At 36.1% G+C, this 17,955-nt stretch overlaps 1 protein-coding gene across 1 annotated transcript in view; it reads right to left on the bottom strand.

The window, feature by feature from the left end:
* The window catches only part of FAM81B (family with sequence similarity 81 member B), a 53,348-nt gene that overhangs the window by 16,079 nt on the left and 19,314 nt on the right, over positions 1-17,955 (bottom strand). The window contains 2 exon segments of the mRNA XM_007978789.3: positions 7,829-7,947; positions 14,068-14,311. Coding sequence (XP_007976980.3) covers positions 7,829-7,947; positions 14,068-14,311 — 363 coding nt within the window.

Here is a 17,955-nt window from a genome sequence, read left to right on the forward strand (position 1 = left end):
GATCGATATCTTTATAATATTTGTAATACTAGAGTAGACACCTGCACATTCATTTGATGGCCAAAGTTCTAAAGTCATTTGAAGAATGAGTTGGTAGATACTGGAGTGTATTCAGGAATCTCTTCATTTTTCTCTTCTCTTTCTGATGAGAGAGAAACCAGGTTGAATGCATTGGCTCAAACTAGAGCACCAACTTGAAATAGTTTAGATGGGGATATTGTGGTAAATTGAGGGAAATTTTACATTTTCAGCTTGATATTAACTTAGTCATAGGGAGTTATAGCAAATTTTGATGTTTTGGAAATACAGGCTGCTGCCTATGGTTAGGCAAAATTAAAATTTGTTCCACTTTTATATCATGTTCTAAATCCATTTTCCTCTCTTTATCCGCTTTTCTTGGCCCCCAGACTGTCAATTCTCCTTTGGCAAGAAAAGGTGTCCCAGCAACCCAAAATCTTCCAATCCATCTTCTCCAATTTCTCACCCTTTTAGCCTCAAACAAAACTCCTGTTCCTTGAATGGTCTCAGTCAGGCATTGCCATGTTAAGACAAAACCAATTCGCACTAACATATGAATGAAGCTTTGGTCCATAAAGTTGCATGTGATAATTTACGGAAGGAATTCTGGTCAGAAGGAGCAAGTGAGGTGAGCTGTAGATTATCTTCCCAGTATGTTAGGGAAGATAACACACAGAACCACACCCTCACAGCCATTACCCTTGACTCTCTTGGGAGAGAGCAGGTTGTACAGTGTATTAATGGTCAGTTTCTGTATACTTTCACATATGCATGAAGGATAGGTTGAAGAGCACTGAACGACTTTATCTTTTGTATATCTGAGTTATCAGGGATTATTTTGATATTTGTCATTTTATAAAATAACTGTTCTGACTGTCATCAAATAATATTAATTAGGAAATACATTTTCATATTATTATGCTAAGTGATATAAATATTGCTTGCTTTATGACTTCAACATTTTTAGGATCCCAGAATGAATCTTTTTTCCTTAAAGTTTTTGGTGCAAAAGATTTGAGGCAAAGGTGAGTTAAGACGGCAATTTTGCCTGAGCATTTCTTTAAAAAGATCCTAAAGGTATCCCTTTAGTATCACCCTTAAAGATGACTGTAGTGGAGGTGAAGAGGCTGCTGGGAGAAAAAACTAGGAATTAGTCTGATCAAGAATGGGAGCAGGATGGTAGGCACAACATTCCTGATCAAAAGATGTTTTGCACCTTTGCATACACGCACTGTCATTGTCAGAATGGCACCTCTATTGTTGGTTAGTTACAATGTCCTGATTTGAGTCCGTATTAAGAGCCCCAAAAACTACTCAGGAGTGGCGGCTGCTGCTACCACTACTTCCTGCCATCTCCCTTCCATCCTTCTCTTGTTTCCCACCTTCAGGGACAGCAGGGTCTGTGCAGTGGAGGCCACTGGTTAAAAATGTGTTTCTGGTGTCAGATAGACCATGCTTCTGCTACTCCCTAGGTTTATGATCTGGGACAAGCTTCTTAATGCCTACAGGTTTCAGTTTTCCTCATCTGAAACAAAGGGGTAATGATGCCATGGTCACTGCGTACAGTTGCACAACTTGTCTACCACACAACTCCGGGGGTGCCAGAAACACATGGTTGACAATGCAAATAGTGTCTCCTGGAGTGCTCAGCCTTCAAAACTGTAAGTGGCTGTCCTGAATAGTGTTACTTTGTAGGTTATTTAGGGATGGAAGGAGGCGATGCATGCAAAGCATATAGCCAGTGCCTGACACAGGGGGAGCACCCACATAAGATTAGCAGCTAGGATTTATTTACTCATCTCGAGAGTTGCCGCCTATTCATTCTCACCTCCCCTAACCACCACCCACTAGCCTAATCCCACATGTTGAAGTCAAGGATTGATTCATAGCTTTTCAAAGCTGCACTCTATATTCCAAAAGGAGTTCCTCTACCTACTCCTTCTTTAGAATGATTTTATTGTTTCTGTTAAAATAGTACATGACTGTTACAAAAAATTTCATATCATGCCTAAAAAACAAAGGTTAACATCTTCCCAAATCCCGCTTAAAAAGTAACATTATGAATATTTGATTATCATTCTGTTCATCATTATACATATATACTTAAAATGTATGTGTCCTTATAGATATATATATATACGCACATAGAGATAGGAAGGAAGAAACATAATTTAGAATACTGGGATTATATTACATGCATCAACTTTAAAATATTACATTTAATTTTACTTTAACCTAAGAAAAGGTAATTGTAGTGAGAAATGAAGAAACCGCTGAGTTTCAGATATGTATTTCTTCACTATGAGAGAGATTTCTTTTCTAAAAAAAGAAGCTATAAAAAGCTATCATAGATTGGAATTGTTATACTTGTCATAGCTACCATCTCAATACCAACTTTAGATATTACTAACTTTAGATATTATCGTTGACCATATGCCAAAAAATGAGAAAATAAATAAGTTTATATACTTGTGCCTTCAACATTAAAAAAATAACTTGCTAATTTAAAAATGTTAAATTTTATGACATTTGCACTGTGTTCTGTCACTAGAATGCCTATGGTTATTTAATGTTCACTTTATATGTAGATTAGATGTTCATTGATCACCCTTTCAAACCATGATTTCTTTTCTAAGATCCTTATTTTGATTTATTCCATGGTTGGCCAGAATTTGTCATCCAGATTTTAAAATCAGGGCTCAGGAGTGCTAGAATTCTCAAGTTCTTGAGTGCTTGAGAATGCCTGACTTCTCTTGTGATTGAAAGGTAACTTAGTTGAGATAACATATTTTTCTTTCTTTCAGAACATGACAAACATCAATCCATTCTTTTCTAGCATTGGTTGAGGTGGAGAAGTTTGAGGTGATGACATTTCTTTCCTTTTTTATGAGACTTGCTTTGTCTACCTGGATGCTCTGTGAGTCTTTATCCTTGCTCTTCAGCAACTTCAACCAGGATATCTTGGTTTCATTGTTCTTATATCATTTTTTCCATGGTCACAGTGTTTCCTTTTAATCTATAGATTCAAATCTGTATTTCAAGAATGCTTTCTTCTCTTATATGCAGGATTTTTTTTTTGAAGAATTTGTTCTGTTTCTTCTTTAGGGCCTTCTATTAGTTCTATGTTGGTGAGTTTTCCTTGTCTGTCATATGACAATTTTTCTACAATAATTTTTATATTGAAAAGTATCTCTTTTCATTTAGTGTGGTTTACTCATGTTTCTACTTTTTATAACTCATTATTTTTTGTTGCATTTTTTCTATTTTAGGAATTTCTAAGGTAGATTAAGCTTCATAATATCTTGACTTTTTCTTTTACCTATCCCTGAGCAATCTGGTTTATCTATCTCCTTTTGTTATCTGATAGTCTCTTTTGGAGGGAAATCTTTTTATACCTTACTTTGAAAATTATTATCTATTTTATCGAAGTGAAAGATGCCTGTAATTTGAAAGTTAATAATAACAAGTTGATAATAAACTACAGTGGTTTCTGACCCTTCCTCTCGCTGCCTCTCTCAGTTCCTCTCCCTAGTGGCAAGGGCCTGAAGCCTTTTGAGAATTCTGTTGCATAAAGTTAGGTTGTTCTCAGCTTATCCTACAACTTTAAAATTGGCCTTCATTCTGCTAAGGCAGTTTTCATGTTTCCATCTGCTTTCTAAGTTCCAAGACTTCCATGCTGATATCCCCAGTCCTTATGCGTTCATATTTTAAAGAAAAAATCTTTTTACTGTAGATTCAGTGGGGCTTTTGGAAGGGCCAAATTACATGTGACTGTTCACAAGTAACCTTTTTTTAAACAAATAAAATTCTTTGTCTTTCATTCTTAATTTCTTTGAAACCAGGAGAACTTTTGGTTTGAATTCTTCCTATACTTTTCTGGGTAGTTCCTTCATGAAGTATATTCACTAGTCTTTTGCTTATGTTTTTATGTATCTATGATCTGTCTGTCTGTCATCTATCTATCTGTCTTCTGTCTATCTGGGGATAATAGTGGAGGTGATTCATATGCATGACTGCATTCTAACAATCACTATTATGTCTTTGAATGTTTCTGCTACCTGCAGAGGATCAGTGAGCGTGTTTGGTGGCAGGTAGATCGCATCCTCTATTCAGGCTTGCAGTATCAAATCTCTCTCCTTCCTCAGCCTGTTGCACTTCAGCCAGTTTCTCTCGGTATAAGTGGGCAAGGAGGGAGGTCCTAGATGATAGGAATGGTAAAGAACCTGGTTGCATCTTTGGCTATACCTCCCAGCTGTTCAGTGTTGCTGACCTGAATCTCTAAGGGGACATGTCGTCTTTCTCCGATGACCCACCCTCTAAGTAATGCTGCTTGATTCCATTTTGCCAATGTATCTCAAAATTATGACTGTTGACTAGTGGGAAATCATTATGTTTCAAATCTGAGAAGGACTGTATCAGTCCAAATGTCACAATATTTGGTAAGTGTGTTCTGTTTGTGGTTACTAGCTGCAGCAACTTCCATATTATATTAAAGATGGAGTTTTTGTTTTCCTCCTTTTTCATTTTCACTGGCACTGAGTTGTCTCAAGTAAGAGGAGTGGAATAAAAGGTCTTCATTCTGCCCTCTGTAACCAAGACTGTTTCCTCTTAAGTGGTCAAAAGTTGATAATATCCACACTATGTTTCTTTAAAGAACATGATTTTGCATTTAACCACAAAGCAACAAAATTTGTCTTTTTTTTTCCCCCACATGTAGGTTTGTTCTGGAGTCCTAAAGAGCCAAATGGGGCTAGAAAGTTGACCTCAGACTGCTGCTACGGATTGTAAGTCATATGCATTCCTAGGCTGCCCTTCGCATGCTCACCTTTTCCTTTTTCGCACTTCATCTGAATCTCTAAGGGGGTATGTCCTCTCTTTCTGATGACACACCCAAGCCTCTAGTCTATTAAATAAAGGACAGGGTGTCAAAAGCAGGTTGGCAACTTTGAGAACCTCGTCTCTTTGGGAGGACTTACTTTTAAACAGCAATGTATTGCCATGGGAAATAAAGTGTAAAATTCAAATCTCATTGTAGTTGTTAAATGTTGAGACTGATTTATGAAGCAGTAAAATGTTTGCTAGCAATTATGTTAAAACAACCAACTTAATTTTACTTATGCTAAAATGCTAATTGGAATAGAGGTCCCTCTATGTGGAAAGACAGTAATCAATCTGCCTTAGCTTGTCCATTAGTCATTTGCCTGGCAAAGGCACAGAAAAGGAACAGGAGAAGGAGGGTGAATTTAAGTCTCATGGCTCTTAGCCAAATTCTGTCTCAGATTGCCAAAGAGATTTTAGAAATTTTCCATAAAAGGGAGACATTTCAAGGAAAAATAAGACCTTGTACTAAAATCACTGCTTATGATTGAAGGGGAAGGTAAGCAAAAAGCTAGCAGAGCAAAAAGAATTGCATATCTTGATGTAATTTCGTTGATCTCTTTGTTTCTTTGAGATCCATTTGCTATTTTGTCTTGTAAATAGAACAGGGTTTACAAAAATAAAATAATTGGTTTGTAAGTGGTTTGCAGGAAGAAATAGTTGGTAGGAGTGTCATCAGCATACCACCACATTTAACTGAATTATATTTCCTTTAAAACATGTTTGAAATTAGTCAGTCATGGTGGCATACACGTGTAATCTCAGGTACTCATGAGGCTGAGGCATGATGATTGTTTGAACCTGGGAGGCCAAGGTTGCAGTGAGCCAAGACTGCACCACTGCACTCCAGCCTGGGTGACAGAGTGAGACTCTGTCTCAAAAAAGAAACAAACAAAGAGACCATGTTTGGTTTTATCTTCTTTGCAAAATCTTGGCACACTTAAATAGGGTTATGGGTTTGCTGATATTTGTCTTGTTATCTTGTTTTGTAACTTACCCAAATATTATAAAACTTCTTTGGTATTGATCAAATATTAAATAATGAAATAAATATTTCTACATATATTTTATTTATATATTCATATATAATATAAATTCACCTCTTTATTCTCTGGACTGACCAACAGTTATTTTTTTCTTTGATGAGAGTTTTTCAAACATACATATTATTTCCTAGACAGTATCTTTTATTTTTAACAAGAATGAAGCCACACTCCAGAACCCAAAGCTACTAAGTCATTTATGTTGTGGGCCAACCAGAAACCTGGGCATCCTTGACACCTCCTCCCTTCCTCCCCTTTGAGCTCCATGCCCATTCCAGTTAATATCCTGATGGCGTCTCATACACAACATGGTGGAAACCACTTTATTACTTCCTGTTTCTCCTTCCACTTCCTTGTTTTAATTGCTCCTTATTTCATATTTCCTTCTCTGTGGAATAACATGAGTATTCAACCAGTCTCCAAGCCCAGAAACTTTGGTCATTATCCTTGACCTCCCCCTGCTTAATTCATCCTCCATGTTTATTCATGCACTAATCCTGTAGATTCTATTTCCCTAATGTCTGTGTTGTCTGTCCGCTGCTCTGGGCTTTCATGGCTAGTGCCTTGGTTTAGGCCCCGCCACTTCTCACCTGGATTGGTACAATAGCCTTCCTCTGATCTCCACATCCTCTTTTGTATCCTACCAATTCAGCTACAACTAGAATGTCACAAAACATGATATGCCACCCCCTACTTAAAATTCCTCTATGGTCATTTATAACCTTCTACATAAAGTGCCAACTCTTTACCTTAGCCTACAAGACCCCTCATCTTCCAGGTCTGGACTGCTTCTCTGGCTTCATGTCCCAACTTTCTCAAAATGCCTGCTCCAAAATGCCATAACCAAAATGCCATTCTCCCAGGTAGGCCCATGAACAAACATGTCACAGGATCCTTCCCTCAGTTCTTTTGCATATATTATTCTTCCAGGTAAAGTGTCTTTCTCACTTTTCCTTGTCTAGTTAACTGTTATAAATCCTTCAAAACTCAGCTCAAGTGTCACCTCCCCTGGGAAGCCTCTCTTCTGCATGGGTCTGATTTGGACATTTCCATAGCCTCCCAGACTTTTAGTATAGCATTCACTTCATTAGTTATTGATACAGCTTGTTTTCCCTGGTAGACTGTGAACAGCTATAGAAAGGAGAACATGTTGCTGAATTCTAACACATGGCCTGGCATAAGATGAGTGCTTAATACATTTTTGTTGAATTAAATGGGTAAATACTCCAGGAGAGCTTTGTCTTAGGTAGTAATTATCTAATTCCAAGAGGATTAACCAGATGGAGACAGCAGTGTTACAGGAGAGAGGAATGAGGTACTGGCAAAAGATGTAGAGATGGAAAGGTGTCCACAGTCACCCATTCACAAGTCATCTTTGACGAGTCCACCAGAGTGGTCCTGCCATTCTCAATACCTACACATATTTGCTGAACTGCATACCATCAATTCTTTTGATTTAGAAATCCTGTACAAAAGATGTTATTCAAAACTTTATCCATTTGGCAGTAAATCCCGTCAGACTATTGTAATTCTTGTATATTTTAAAAGTTTTACTCATTAGCATTTGACATATATGGGGATTTCGTTCATGGTTATGAAGGTGTGTCTATGTATAGATGTTGGCATTTGGACAGTTGAGGCTGTAAAGACAGAACTCTGGTCACTTCCATCGGAACCAAACTGTGTAAGGGGTCTTTACAGAAACTTTGAATCTCACAGGTAGCGTGAAGCATTCAAAGTTCTATGGTACACTTTCTCAGCTGCCATCTCATTAGTTTAGCTTAATGTGTAGACAATATCTTTTTTCTACAGCATGGAGCTTGTTTGGGAATGAGAATTCACTGCCCAAGAATTGACCGTTAAACATTAGTCAATATGCTTTTTCTCACCTGGCTACTCTTCCTCGAAGATCTCCAACTCCTTGTAGGTGTTTCATGTTTATCTCCTGTACTGCAAAGTTAGTTCCTGTGGCCGCCTGATCTCGAGCTCTTATTTGGTCTTCTAAAATCTGTAATTTTGAGTCAAATTTCCCATTAATTTCCCATCACACATGATAAGGAAACATCATTTAAAGCAGGGGTTACCTAATTGAATGCATTTTGTAGTTAGGCTGATGGTGTAAATGAGTGAGAGAGTCCTAGCTCAGAGAGAATTGATCTCTGCTAATTTATCTGAGGGACAGCAGTGGTTTGATTCTAGCTGATTATTGCCAGGTGGGAAAGATATCTCAATAGTGTTTTAAAGAAAGCTAGAAATCCAGATTTTATATGAAATTGCTCAGATTAACAATACTGGCATATTATTCAAGATCTTTTATAAACCATATATGGACCAAACAGAACACATTTATTGTGTTGATATGGTCATGGGTTGCCACTGGCCATCACCAACATAAAAGCTTTTCACAAAAATGCGTTTCACAATTGGTGCCGTAAGTTTGGAAACGGATTTTTTTCAATATGGCGTCAGGCAAGATTTTTTATGGATTGAACCAGAACCACAATGAAGTTAACATAGTGCAAGCAAATCTGAATCAACCTGTTTAATACACAATGCAAAAGAGTTTATCTAGATTTCTTAGAGAATATGAGAGATTTCCGGCTCAGTTGTGTCCAGATTTTGTCCATGAATATTGTTAGTCATGTCTTTATTGTGTTTTGGTGTTCTGGAAATAGAACTGACTTTCTTGTACCACCAGGCTATTGGTCCCAAGAACCATGGTTTTTAATTTTTTGTACCCATTTATAAGTATTGATTAAAAAAATAAAAAAAATTCTGCTTGTCCATAGAAAAAATTGTATTATACTTGACATTCAAATAAATTCCAATGTAAAGTGAAGACATATAAGAAATTGGTATTTACTAAGGAAAAAAGTGAGAGTTCTGTGTAGGCCTTTGGAAAACACAAATCTGTTACTTGGGGAGACATTTCAGTTTAAGTATTATATTTGACAAAGTCCTAAATTATGTTTAAATTATGGCTATGAATTTTACTAGGAAAGGAAGAATTTTTATAGCAAATAAATTATAGGAATTTCAAAGACCACAGACAGACTCTTGCTCATTTTTTAACTGGGATTGAGACAACCCAAGGGCAAATAAAGCCTTAATTGAAGATGTAAAAGTGTCAACAACACTAACTAGAGTTTGGTTTTTGTCTTTTTGCATGTATGCAGGTATTTTGTTTTCTGTTTTGGTAAAGTTAGTGATGAAAGGAAACTTACTCTACTATATACTAAAATATTTTCTAAAATAAGGATAAGTAAATCAGTGTAGTAAAGGTACATAGCTACCTGTGATGTCATGAAGACCTTGGCAAGTGTAAGAAAGGAATATACTCTATATGCAACGCACAGATCAATGGAGGAGTAATTTCACAAGTGGGTTGGGGTCTCTAATTACTCAGAAAATAATTAATTTAGATCCTTACCTCAAGTCATATATCATTATAGATTTCAGAAAAAAATAGATCTAAAATATTTTTTAAATTAAACCATAAAAGTCACAGATAATAGAGGAGATTATTTTGGAACTTTCTAGTCTGAGAAGTATAGTAGTCCCCTCTTATCCAAGGGGGATACGTTCTAAGACCCCCAGTGGATGCCCGAAACCTCAGATAGTACTGAACTCTATATATATATTGTTTCTCCCTACACATACATACCTATGATAAAGTTATTTATCATAAGAGATTAACAATATCTAAAAATAGAACAATTATAGCAATGTACTATAACATCATACACACTGTGGCTGTAACTCTTGTAGCTTGAAGTGCGACAGCAAAACTAGCATGAATTTCTTTTTCACACAATTTCATGGATAGAAGATTTGTTCTTATCGTAGATTTTAGCAAACTCAGCATACAATTTTTTTTTCCTTATTAAGTTGAGAACTTCAACCTTCTCGCTTAAAGAAAGCTCTTTACAGCTTCTCCTTGCTATAGTGGAATTGCCAGCATCACTACTTTCGTGCTTTGGGGCATTATTAAGTAAAATAAGGGTTACCTGAACATGAGCACTGTGATACCTCATCTCAAAAGTTGATCTGATAACCAACAGGCTACTGAGTGACTAATGGGCAGGGAATGCTGACAGTGTGAATGTGCTGGACAAAGGGATGATTCCCACCGTGGGTGGGATGAAACAGGATGTGCAAGATTTCATCCCACTACTCAGAACAGCACACAATTGAAAACTTATGAATTACTCGTTTCTGGAATCTTCCATTTAATATTTTTGGAAATTTTTGAAATCACAGAAAGTGAAACCACAGATGAAGGTGGGAGGACTACAGTAATGAGAGAAATTACAAAGCTAAATATTTGAATATTTACCTTTGTGTAAAACTTGTAAAAACATTGTAAATACAATTAAGATAGAAAAAGCAAACTGAAAAAAAATTTATATCATATACTATTGCCAATGGTTTCAGTGATATACTGCAAGCAGCCTGGATCTGTCTGTGAAGGCGGATTGTGTACATCTCTTCTGATCTTTGTGTACAGTGTCATCTTGCTGGTTGTTTGAAATCATAGTAGGAGTATTTACACCATAGAAATAGGCAAATACTACAAACGAGGCTTTCTTTTCTCCTAGAAAAGGACTGATTGCTGATTGTTAAACACTTACTATCATTTACCAGTTATTATTTCTAATATGTAAAATAAAAGAGCTCATCAAATCAACAAAAATTTAAAAGTACTAAAACCCAAAAGATAAATTAACAAAATACATAAATCATTAGCAGAAGAAATGAAGCTGTAACTTTATTATTATTAATTGTTGTTGTTGTTGTTGTTGTTGTTGTTGTTGAGACAGAGTCTTGCTGTGTTGCCCAGGCTGGTCTCAAACTCTTGGCCTCAAGCAATCCTCCCAAGTCAGCCCCCCAAACCGCTGGGATCACAGGTGTGAGCCACAGAACTCAGCCAAAATTGTTACTTTAAATAGTCACTTTAAAAAAGTGGATTCAACACTTTCACTAAGAAAAAAAAATCTTATTTCTGTTCTATGAAGTTAGCAAAAATTAAAGTAATAAATTTCAATTCTGGCTTAGGTAAAGTGGAAAAAAGCACTCAAATAATGCTAATGGAAGTGTAAATTAGTATAAACTTTCTGGAAAACAATTCGGCAACATGTGTTGAGAGCTTTCACAGTGTTCATACCTTAGTGATTCCACTTCTAAGAATAGATACTATGGAAATAATCCAAATGCAGATACATGTTTATGCACAAAGGTATTTCTTTTTAGAATTATTTTTATTTTGAGACAGGGCCCAGACTGGAGTGCAGTGGCATGATCATGGCTCACTGCAGCCTTCACCTCTTGGACTCAGGTAATCCTCCCACCTCAGCCTCCCAAGGAGCTGTGTCTATAGGCGTGCACTACCCTACCCAGCTAATTATTTATTTTTTTCTTGTAGAGGGAGGGTGTCACTATGTTACCCAGACTGTTCTCAAACTCCTGGGCTCAACTGGTCCTACTGCCTCAGCTCTCCCAAAGTGATATTTCAACATCAGGAGAATAACTAAGAAAATCATGGCGTATGCACCAAGCAAAGAGATTTTAATGAGAGATGATAGAGTTTAGGATGAATGTTAGAATAAAAGTCATGCTTACAAACAAAGTCTCAGCCTCCTAAATGGAATACTTGGAAGGACTAGAGGGAGATTCATCTGGGTATTTGTAGAGATCACCATTTGGTGGTAGAATTGTGAGATATTATTTCCCCAAATTTAAAAATTGTTTTTTCCTAAACTTTCAAAGTAATGATGATGAACAAGTATAGCTTTTGTAAGTTGAGGGGAAAACCCACAATAAAATAATGCTATATATAAAATTTTCTTTGAGTTAAAAATAAATTAATTCTAAAACTTGTATCAACTGCCTCCTTAAAAAAAGGAATCATTTGATTTTTAAAAAGAAACAAGCACTTTGATGCAATTGTGGTAGATTAAAATTTTTTTTTCATTTCATTTAAAGATCTGTGTCAAGCTTTAGCCACACTTGAATCGATCTTGTTATAGCCAACTTGCAAATGGGCTGACCTGCTTTAATGAGGTGAATTTCTTTTAAAACACTTGAATAGCATCCATTTCTCTATAAAGTGCTTACAGTTATTTACTAAAGGCAGCCGAATAGTTTCTTCTTCATAATGTTTTAACTATGTTATCTACAGCCTTTAAAATATTTTCTAGTTCAGTTTTCCACAAACTCAGTCCAGTCCTTTTCATTTTCTTATATATGCCAAATCCTTAACAGGATCGTAGGTATTTTGAGGTTTTTGTCCTTGTCTTTTGGAAAATGTTTTGGATTTGTCTTTTTTTTTTTTCAGAGAGCTAATCTAAGATAGTCAATTATCATAGGAGAATAAACTATTAACAAGATTGCTAGAGATGTGAAAGAAAGACTTTCTCCTTATTGCTAATAGCATTTTACTGGGGTATAATTAATATGTATTGAGTGCACAAGTCAAAGTGTACATCTGGGTGGATCTTGACTCAATGTAATGTAATCAACCACGTAACAATCCAGATCAAAATATAGAATATTCTTAGAAACAGTTCGATGTTTCTAAGAATGTTGTTGGCTTTTTCAATTACCAAGAAGTTTTGACTCCTAAATTGGAATCTTATTTTAGCACTATGCTATACTTACTTGATTTTCTAGTCATTTCAAAAGGCACAGGACTGCTTGCCTCTTGTCACTTTCATGATACTTCATTATGCATGGAAATACCTTTAATCACTTTGAGACTGGCATTGACCTTTGAGGCATTGAGGTCAATTCAAAATGTGCTAAATACCAATAAAGTGCCTTTTAAAAGTTCACTGAGAGTTTTTAACTTTTCACAGTGACTCAGATGTATTATGGGGTCTGCTAAACCCTGCAGATGAAAAATAAATTAATAAACATCCTTGCCCTTAAGTACAAATTCATAAAGAAGTAATTTCTGGGTCAATCCCATAATTTTAATAAAATCCAGTATTCTCTCTGATAGTAGAAAAGGACAGGTATCGTGAGAGAGCATTGTTGTCGATTCTCATGATAACTCCACAAGTTTTGGGCCAGTTTCCTAAAGTGCATTCTCTACAGCCCTTGCATGAAAGTTGTTAACCCAGATTCATCACGTACATTCATACCCTAACAACTCTCAAAGACCTCTTATACAAGTATGTTCATCTTCATTTAGACAAATAATTTTCTTTTTTTGATGAGAAACTCTATTTTTACTTTAATGCCTTCAAATTCATTTATTTATTCACTCATCAATTTAAGGATTATTTAGAGTGCTGACTATAACACCACTGTTGTCTAGTATGGGATGTGGGATTTAGCATGAAGAAAACAAACTCTTTGCCTTTATAGAGATTATATCTCAGAAAGAAAAAACAAACAGGAATCAAATATAGACCATGGTAGTTTGCAATGAGTGCTGTGACAAAAAAATAAAGTAGGCTTTAAGGGAGACTGAAACCATGTGGGTAGAGGTGCTATTTTATAAAATGTCATGCAAATCCTCTCTTATGAGGTTATATTTGAACAGAGACCTGAAGGAATGAAGAACATTGCATAGAAATATCCAGGGGAAGATGATCCAGCCAGAGTGAATTATGAGTGCAAAGGCCCCAAGGCTAACAAGTGTTTGGAATGTCCTAGGAACAGCTGGGAGGCCAGTGTGGCCAGAGTGAAGGAAAGAAGGGTAGAAGATGGGGCCAGAGAAATTGCTGGCATCAGATTGCAATGGCTATACAATGGAGCATTACCGATGTGCATTATGAAAATCTCTATTTGAAATTATTGCATTAATAGAGTCTTGGAGATTTAAGCTAACATAAGCATCTTAGCACAATGTCTGACATCATGTCTTTATTGTTACAAAATAAATACACAGTAAATATTTTTTGAATCGAAATTCCTTCTCCTTTTTGGCATAAATGAGCAGATGAAAAATTGCACTGTTTCCCTCTTAGACCACTAAAATGTAATCATCTGAACCTAAGGAATAGTGATATATTTCTGCACTTGAAAAATGACACTGATGGTTGATAATCTTTATCAAGCAATGCTACCAAAATACAAAACAAAACCAAAACAAAATTTAAAAAAAAAAAAAAAAAAGAACTACCTCAATGTTTTGGCTGAGTTTTTTGACGATGCTGGTGATGGTCTGGATGTGGCTTTCCAGTAACTTCCTGGCAAGTGATTCCTCTTTTCGAAAGCCATGGGTCCCCTGCAGACAAGCAGAGATATCCTCCTTGATGCGGAAGGCTTGTTCAAGGAGGAAAGCTATGGTACGCTCCTGGTTATTCAGTCTGTCTTCTAGCTGACTTCTCTGGGTGTTTGGAATGATGGGGAGAAAAGGATGACTCCTGATCAGAAAAAGGAAAAGGAAACACCAGGGGCGTTACAAGAATGAGATGGAGGAGCCAGGAACCAGAACTAGAATCTTCACTTCTGATCCTTTATTTTTCACCCTATGAGAAGTTTGATAGGATTTTAAGCACCTGTCATGGTAAGAGTTTGGTGAAGGTCTCATCTAAGAAGCGGATCCACTTTTTCATGCTTCAAGCCAATTGGTGGTAGTTAGGAGTGGGTAGGGGGATTCATGAAAGAAGATATTAGAAGCCTTCTTCCAAGACTGATGCCTTTATATACCCCTCATTAAAATTCTACTTTAATGTAGAAAAAAATTAAGTTTTTATAACTATAAAGATACAAAAGTGACTGTGTTAGAGAGTTTTCCAAGGTGTGAGTCCTGGAATAGCAGTCAGAAGGATAGGCCACCACAAAAGAATTCTATGATCAAATATACTTAGAAAACCTCGCATATGATGATGTCTCTCCCTTAGAGATTCCCATTGTGCATTTTCATATTGTCTAACAGAATTATTCTAATTTCGTAGATAGGGAAAATAGTTCATGAATGATACCAATCATAAACCCAAAAGACATAATCCCAAGCATTGAAATTCCTACAGTTCAAAATCTCTTGACTGGATTAAGGGGTACCTAGAACCTGGTGAAGCAGTGTATCTGTGAGGGTGTTTCCAAAGGAGATTAGTGTGCGAGTCTGAGTACACTACACGAGAAAGATCTATCCTCAATGTTTTGAAAATCACAGAAGTAAAAACAGGCGAAAAATACAACAAATGTCCCCTGCCAAATGATTCAATCATGTATGACTTCTGCCCCTTCACACCTAGTGCCACGCTTGCCTTCAAAAAACACTCTTCATCAGAGAATAAAAAGAATTCCACAAACTGAGCAGCATTCTGAACCAAAGACGCTTGCTGATATAGAGGTTCCTCCAGTGTTCTGAAACTCATTGAATGATGAAATATTCTTAGTTAGGGATTTGACTGTCAAAGAAGATAGACTTCCGAAGTTTGCCACTAAATCTAACATAGACAAACTAGTGCACGCTTCACTTTGGCTGGAATGGCACTTTCAAAATCATCCCCATCTTTCCTATCAACTATATGCCATCATGCCCCAGTTGGATCCAAACATTCTTGAACTTACCTGCTTCTTTATATATTAATGACTGGAAAAAGTGAAGTACTTTATAAACATTTATTTGAAGATTTGGTGGACTTTGCAGAAGAAAATGGATTTTAGTAGAATCCCCAAACCATGACAGATTTGGAATTAAGTCCCATCAAGGCTTCTAAAAGTGAATCTCAAGGTGTCATCAATAAAATTTGTTTTTGTCATTCAGCCCAATGCATTTGGTGAAAAATTCAGACAAGTGGATTGACCACCCCATATGGTTTAAAAATATTTCATTTGTTTGCAGTGGCATTCCTCCCAGCTAATGACATTTTAGGAAATTTTAATGAATTAAAGTCACATTTGCCTGAAGAGAAGCCAGCAAAGTTACCAACTGTTTCAAATATAATTATGCACACAGTAAGATAAGAAGACACACAATAGTGTGACTATTTGATTATCAGTATTGCTTCTGCATATGAGTGCATGTGGAATGAATTTCTGTATACCAAAAACAGCACAGAAAAATTATGCAAAGATGGAAATATTTAATAAGGAGTGCTCATGTTGGTGTATGTTGAATCACAGAATTTCCAAAAGAGCAGTGCTATGTGGAAAATCAATGAAACGTGAACATATTCTCTGAGGAGAGCCATGTCTTAAAAGAAAAAAAAAAGCAGCAATTCATTGCCATGCAAGACTTCAAAATATGATTGTGAAAGTTGGCCAGCTCTAATGGACTACCTCCATGCAATTGCCCATAATGTAGCCCTGTAATATACTTTTTCAAATGTTGAATTTTCTTTCTAGTTTTTTCCCACTATCTTAAATTGTCATCATTGTTATTATTACTCTTCACAATTTGCTATACTATGTATTTCATCTTCACATCATTTGCAATACTGGAGTACAAATTGTATAAAGACTTGCAGAAAGTTCTAATTTGTTTTATGCATATTTTATAAATTTCTCCACAAAAGTGCATTATCACAACATTGACTTCGTATGTAAGCATCGTGTATGTAAAGATGTTTAAACTTCCCCAATAAATGAAGAGATGTCCTTTTTTGTACAACTGCATTTGTGAAAGATAAAATTTCTCAAGATCTCAGCTCTTTGTGCAATTGCATATGCTGTAGTGACTCATTGAAGTTTTGGATCAATCTTATCAAAAGACTTTGGTTATCTGTCACGGTATTTCAGGTGACTACAGTTATAAAGCTGGGTTGCACAAAACTACCATCCATAGTATTATGCATTTATACATTTTGAATTTTGACTTATTTATTTATGAATATGGTTCATCCACTTATAACATTATACCCATATGACTGTTGTTAGTATATCTGTATGTTTATGCTTCTAAAAATGCATGGTACTAGTGCCTATTTTATTATGTAAAGTGGCCTGTGGAATGCTCTGTCATGTTTTCATATGCTTCTAAAATAAATCTCCTTTTATAAATGTGAAGAAATGTCTTTTAAATTAGTTTTTCCAGAATTATACTGTGGGGATTTTGATCTTTTTGGGATGTCCACACTTGGTATTATGACATTCAGGATTGTGTTTTTTGGGTTTGCCAAACCCATTAATGGAGTAGTTAACTGGTCCTCGGTCATCCAAAGCCCATGCACTAAAACACTTGGTTATATAGTCCCCAAATACAGGTTATTTCCAAAGCCCTTATGTGTACTGATTTCTGACCCTACACCAAGTCACATTTTTAATACATGAACATGACAACCTTCCTTCAAATCTATATAACTGAGTTAGAAGTTTACTTTAAATTTGTCTTTAGTGCTATTAAATTTCTTGGGGATTTCTTATTATCCTATCACCCAGTAGAAGGGGCTGTGCGTTTTCTCTCTTTAATCTTACCTGCTTAGTACACTGAATTTCTGCACGAGTTTTTATTTGAAGAAATATTTCAATGTCCCAGAACTATTTATTTAGTAGGGCCAGGATTACCTCTGCGTCACCTATAACCTAGCCTAGGATGTTTTCCATGTTGCCGCCTCTGAATGGTAGCAAATTATGTTGTGAATGGCACTGGAAAGAGAAGTCGGCCTTAAGGAAAAGGGGATTTGGCCTTTGTTAGGGCCTGGGAATAAAATGATGAATAAGACAGATAAAGCCCCTGCCCTCTTGGAAATATATATTTGTATCTATATACTTATGTAGATGTATAGATATATAGTATATATATTTTTAAAACGACTACTATATATGCTGGATCATAAAAAGCCAAGGCCAAATAATTCATGCTTATTCCCATGGCATGAGCCAAAATAACTATTTGCTTTAGGCCAATAGTGACAAATTTTCTTGGAAGCGAAAATGTCCTCAGGACAGCAGATTTTAGGGCCAGATTGTGAACATTAGCATTTTCTGGACTGCAAATTTCAGCTGGGGTTTTGTTTAGCTGTGTTTTTGAAAAACCAAAGAGAGTGACTTAAGTTAGTAGGATTTATTTGGCTCATGTAACAAGAAGTGGAGAGGTAGAGCAGCTGACCGAGGAAGTCAT

Source organism: Chlorocebus sabaeus, chromosome 4, assembly GCF_047675955.1.
Source record: "Chlorocebus sabaeus isolate Y175 chromosome 4, mChlSab1.0.hap1, whole genome shotgun sequence".
Classification (NCBI taxonomy): Eukaryota; Metazoa; Chordata; class Mammalia; order Primates; family Cercopithecidae; genus Chlorocebus; species Chlorocebus sabaeus.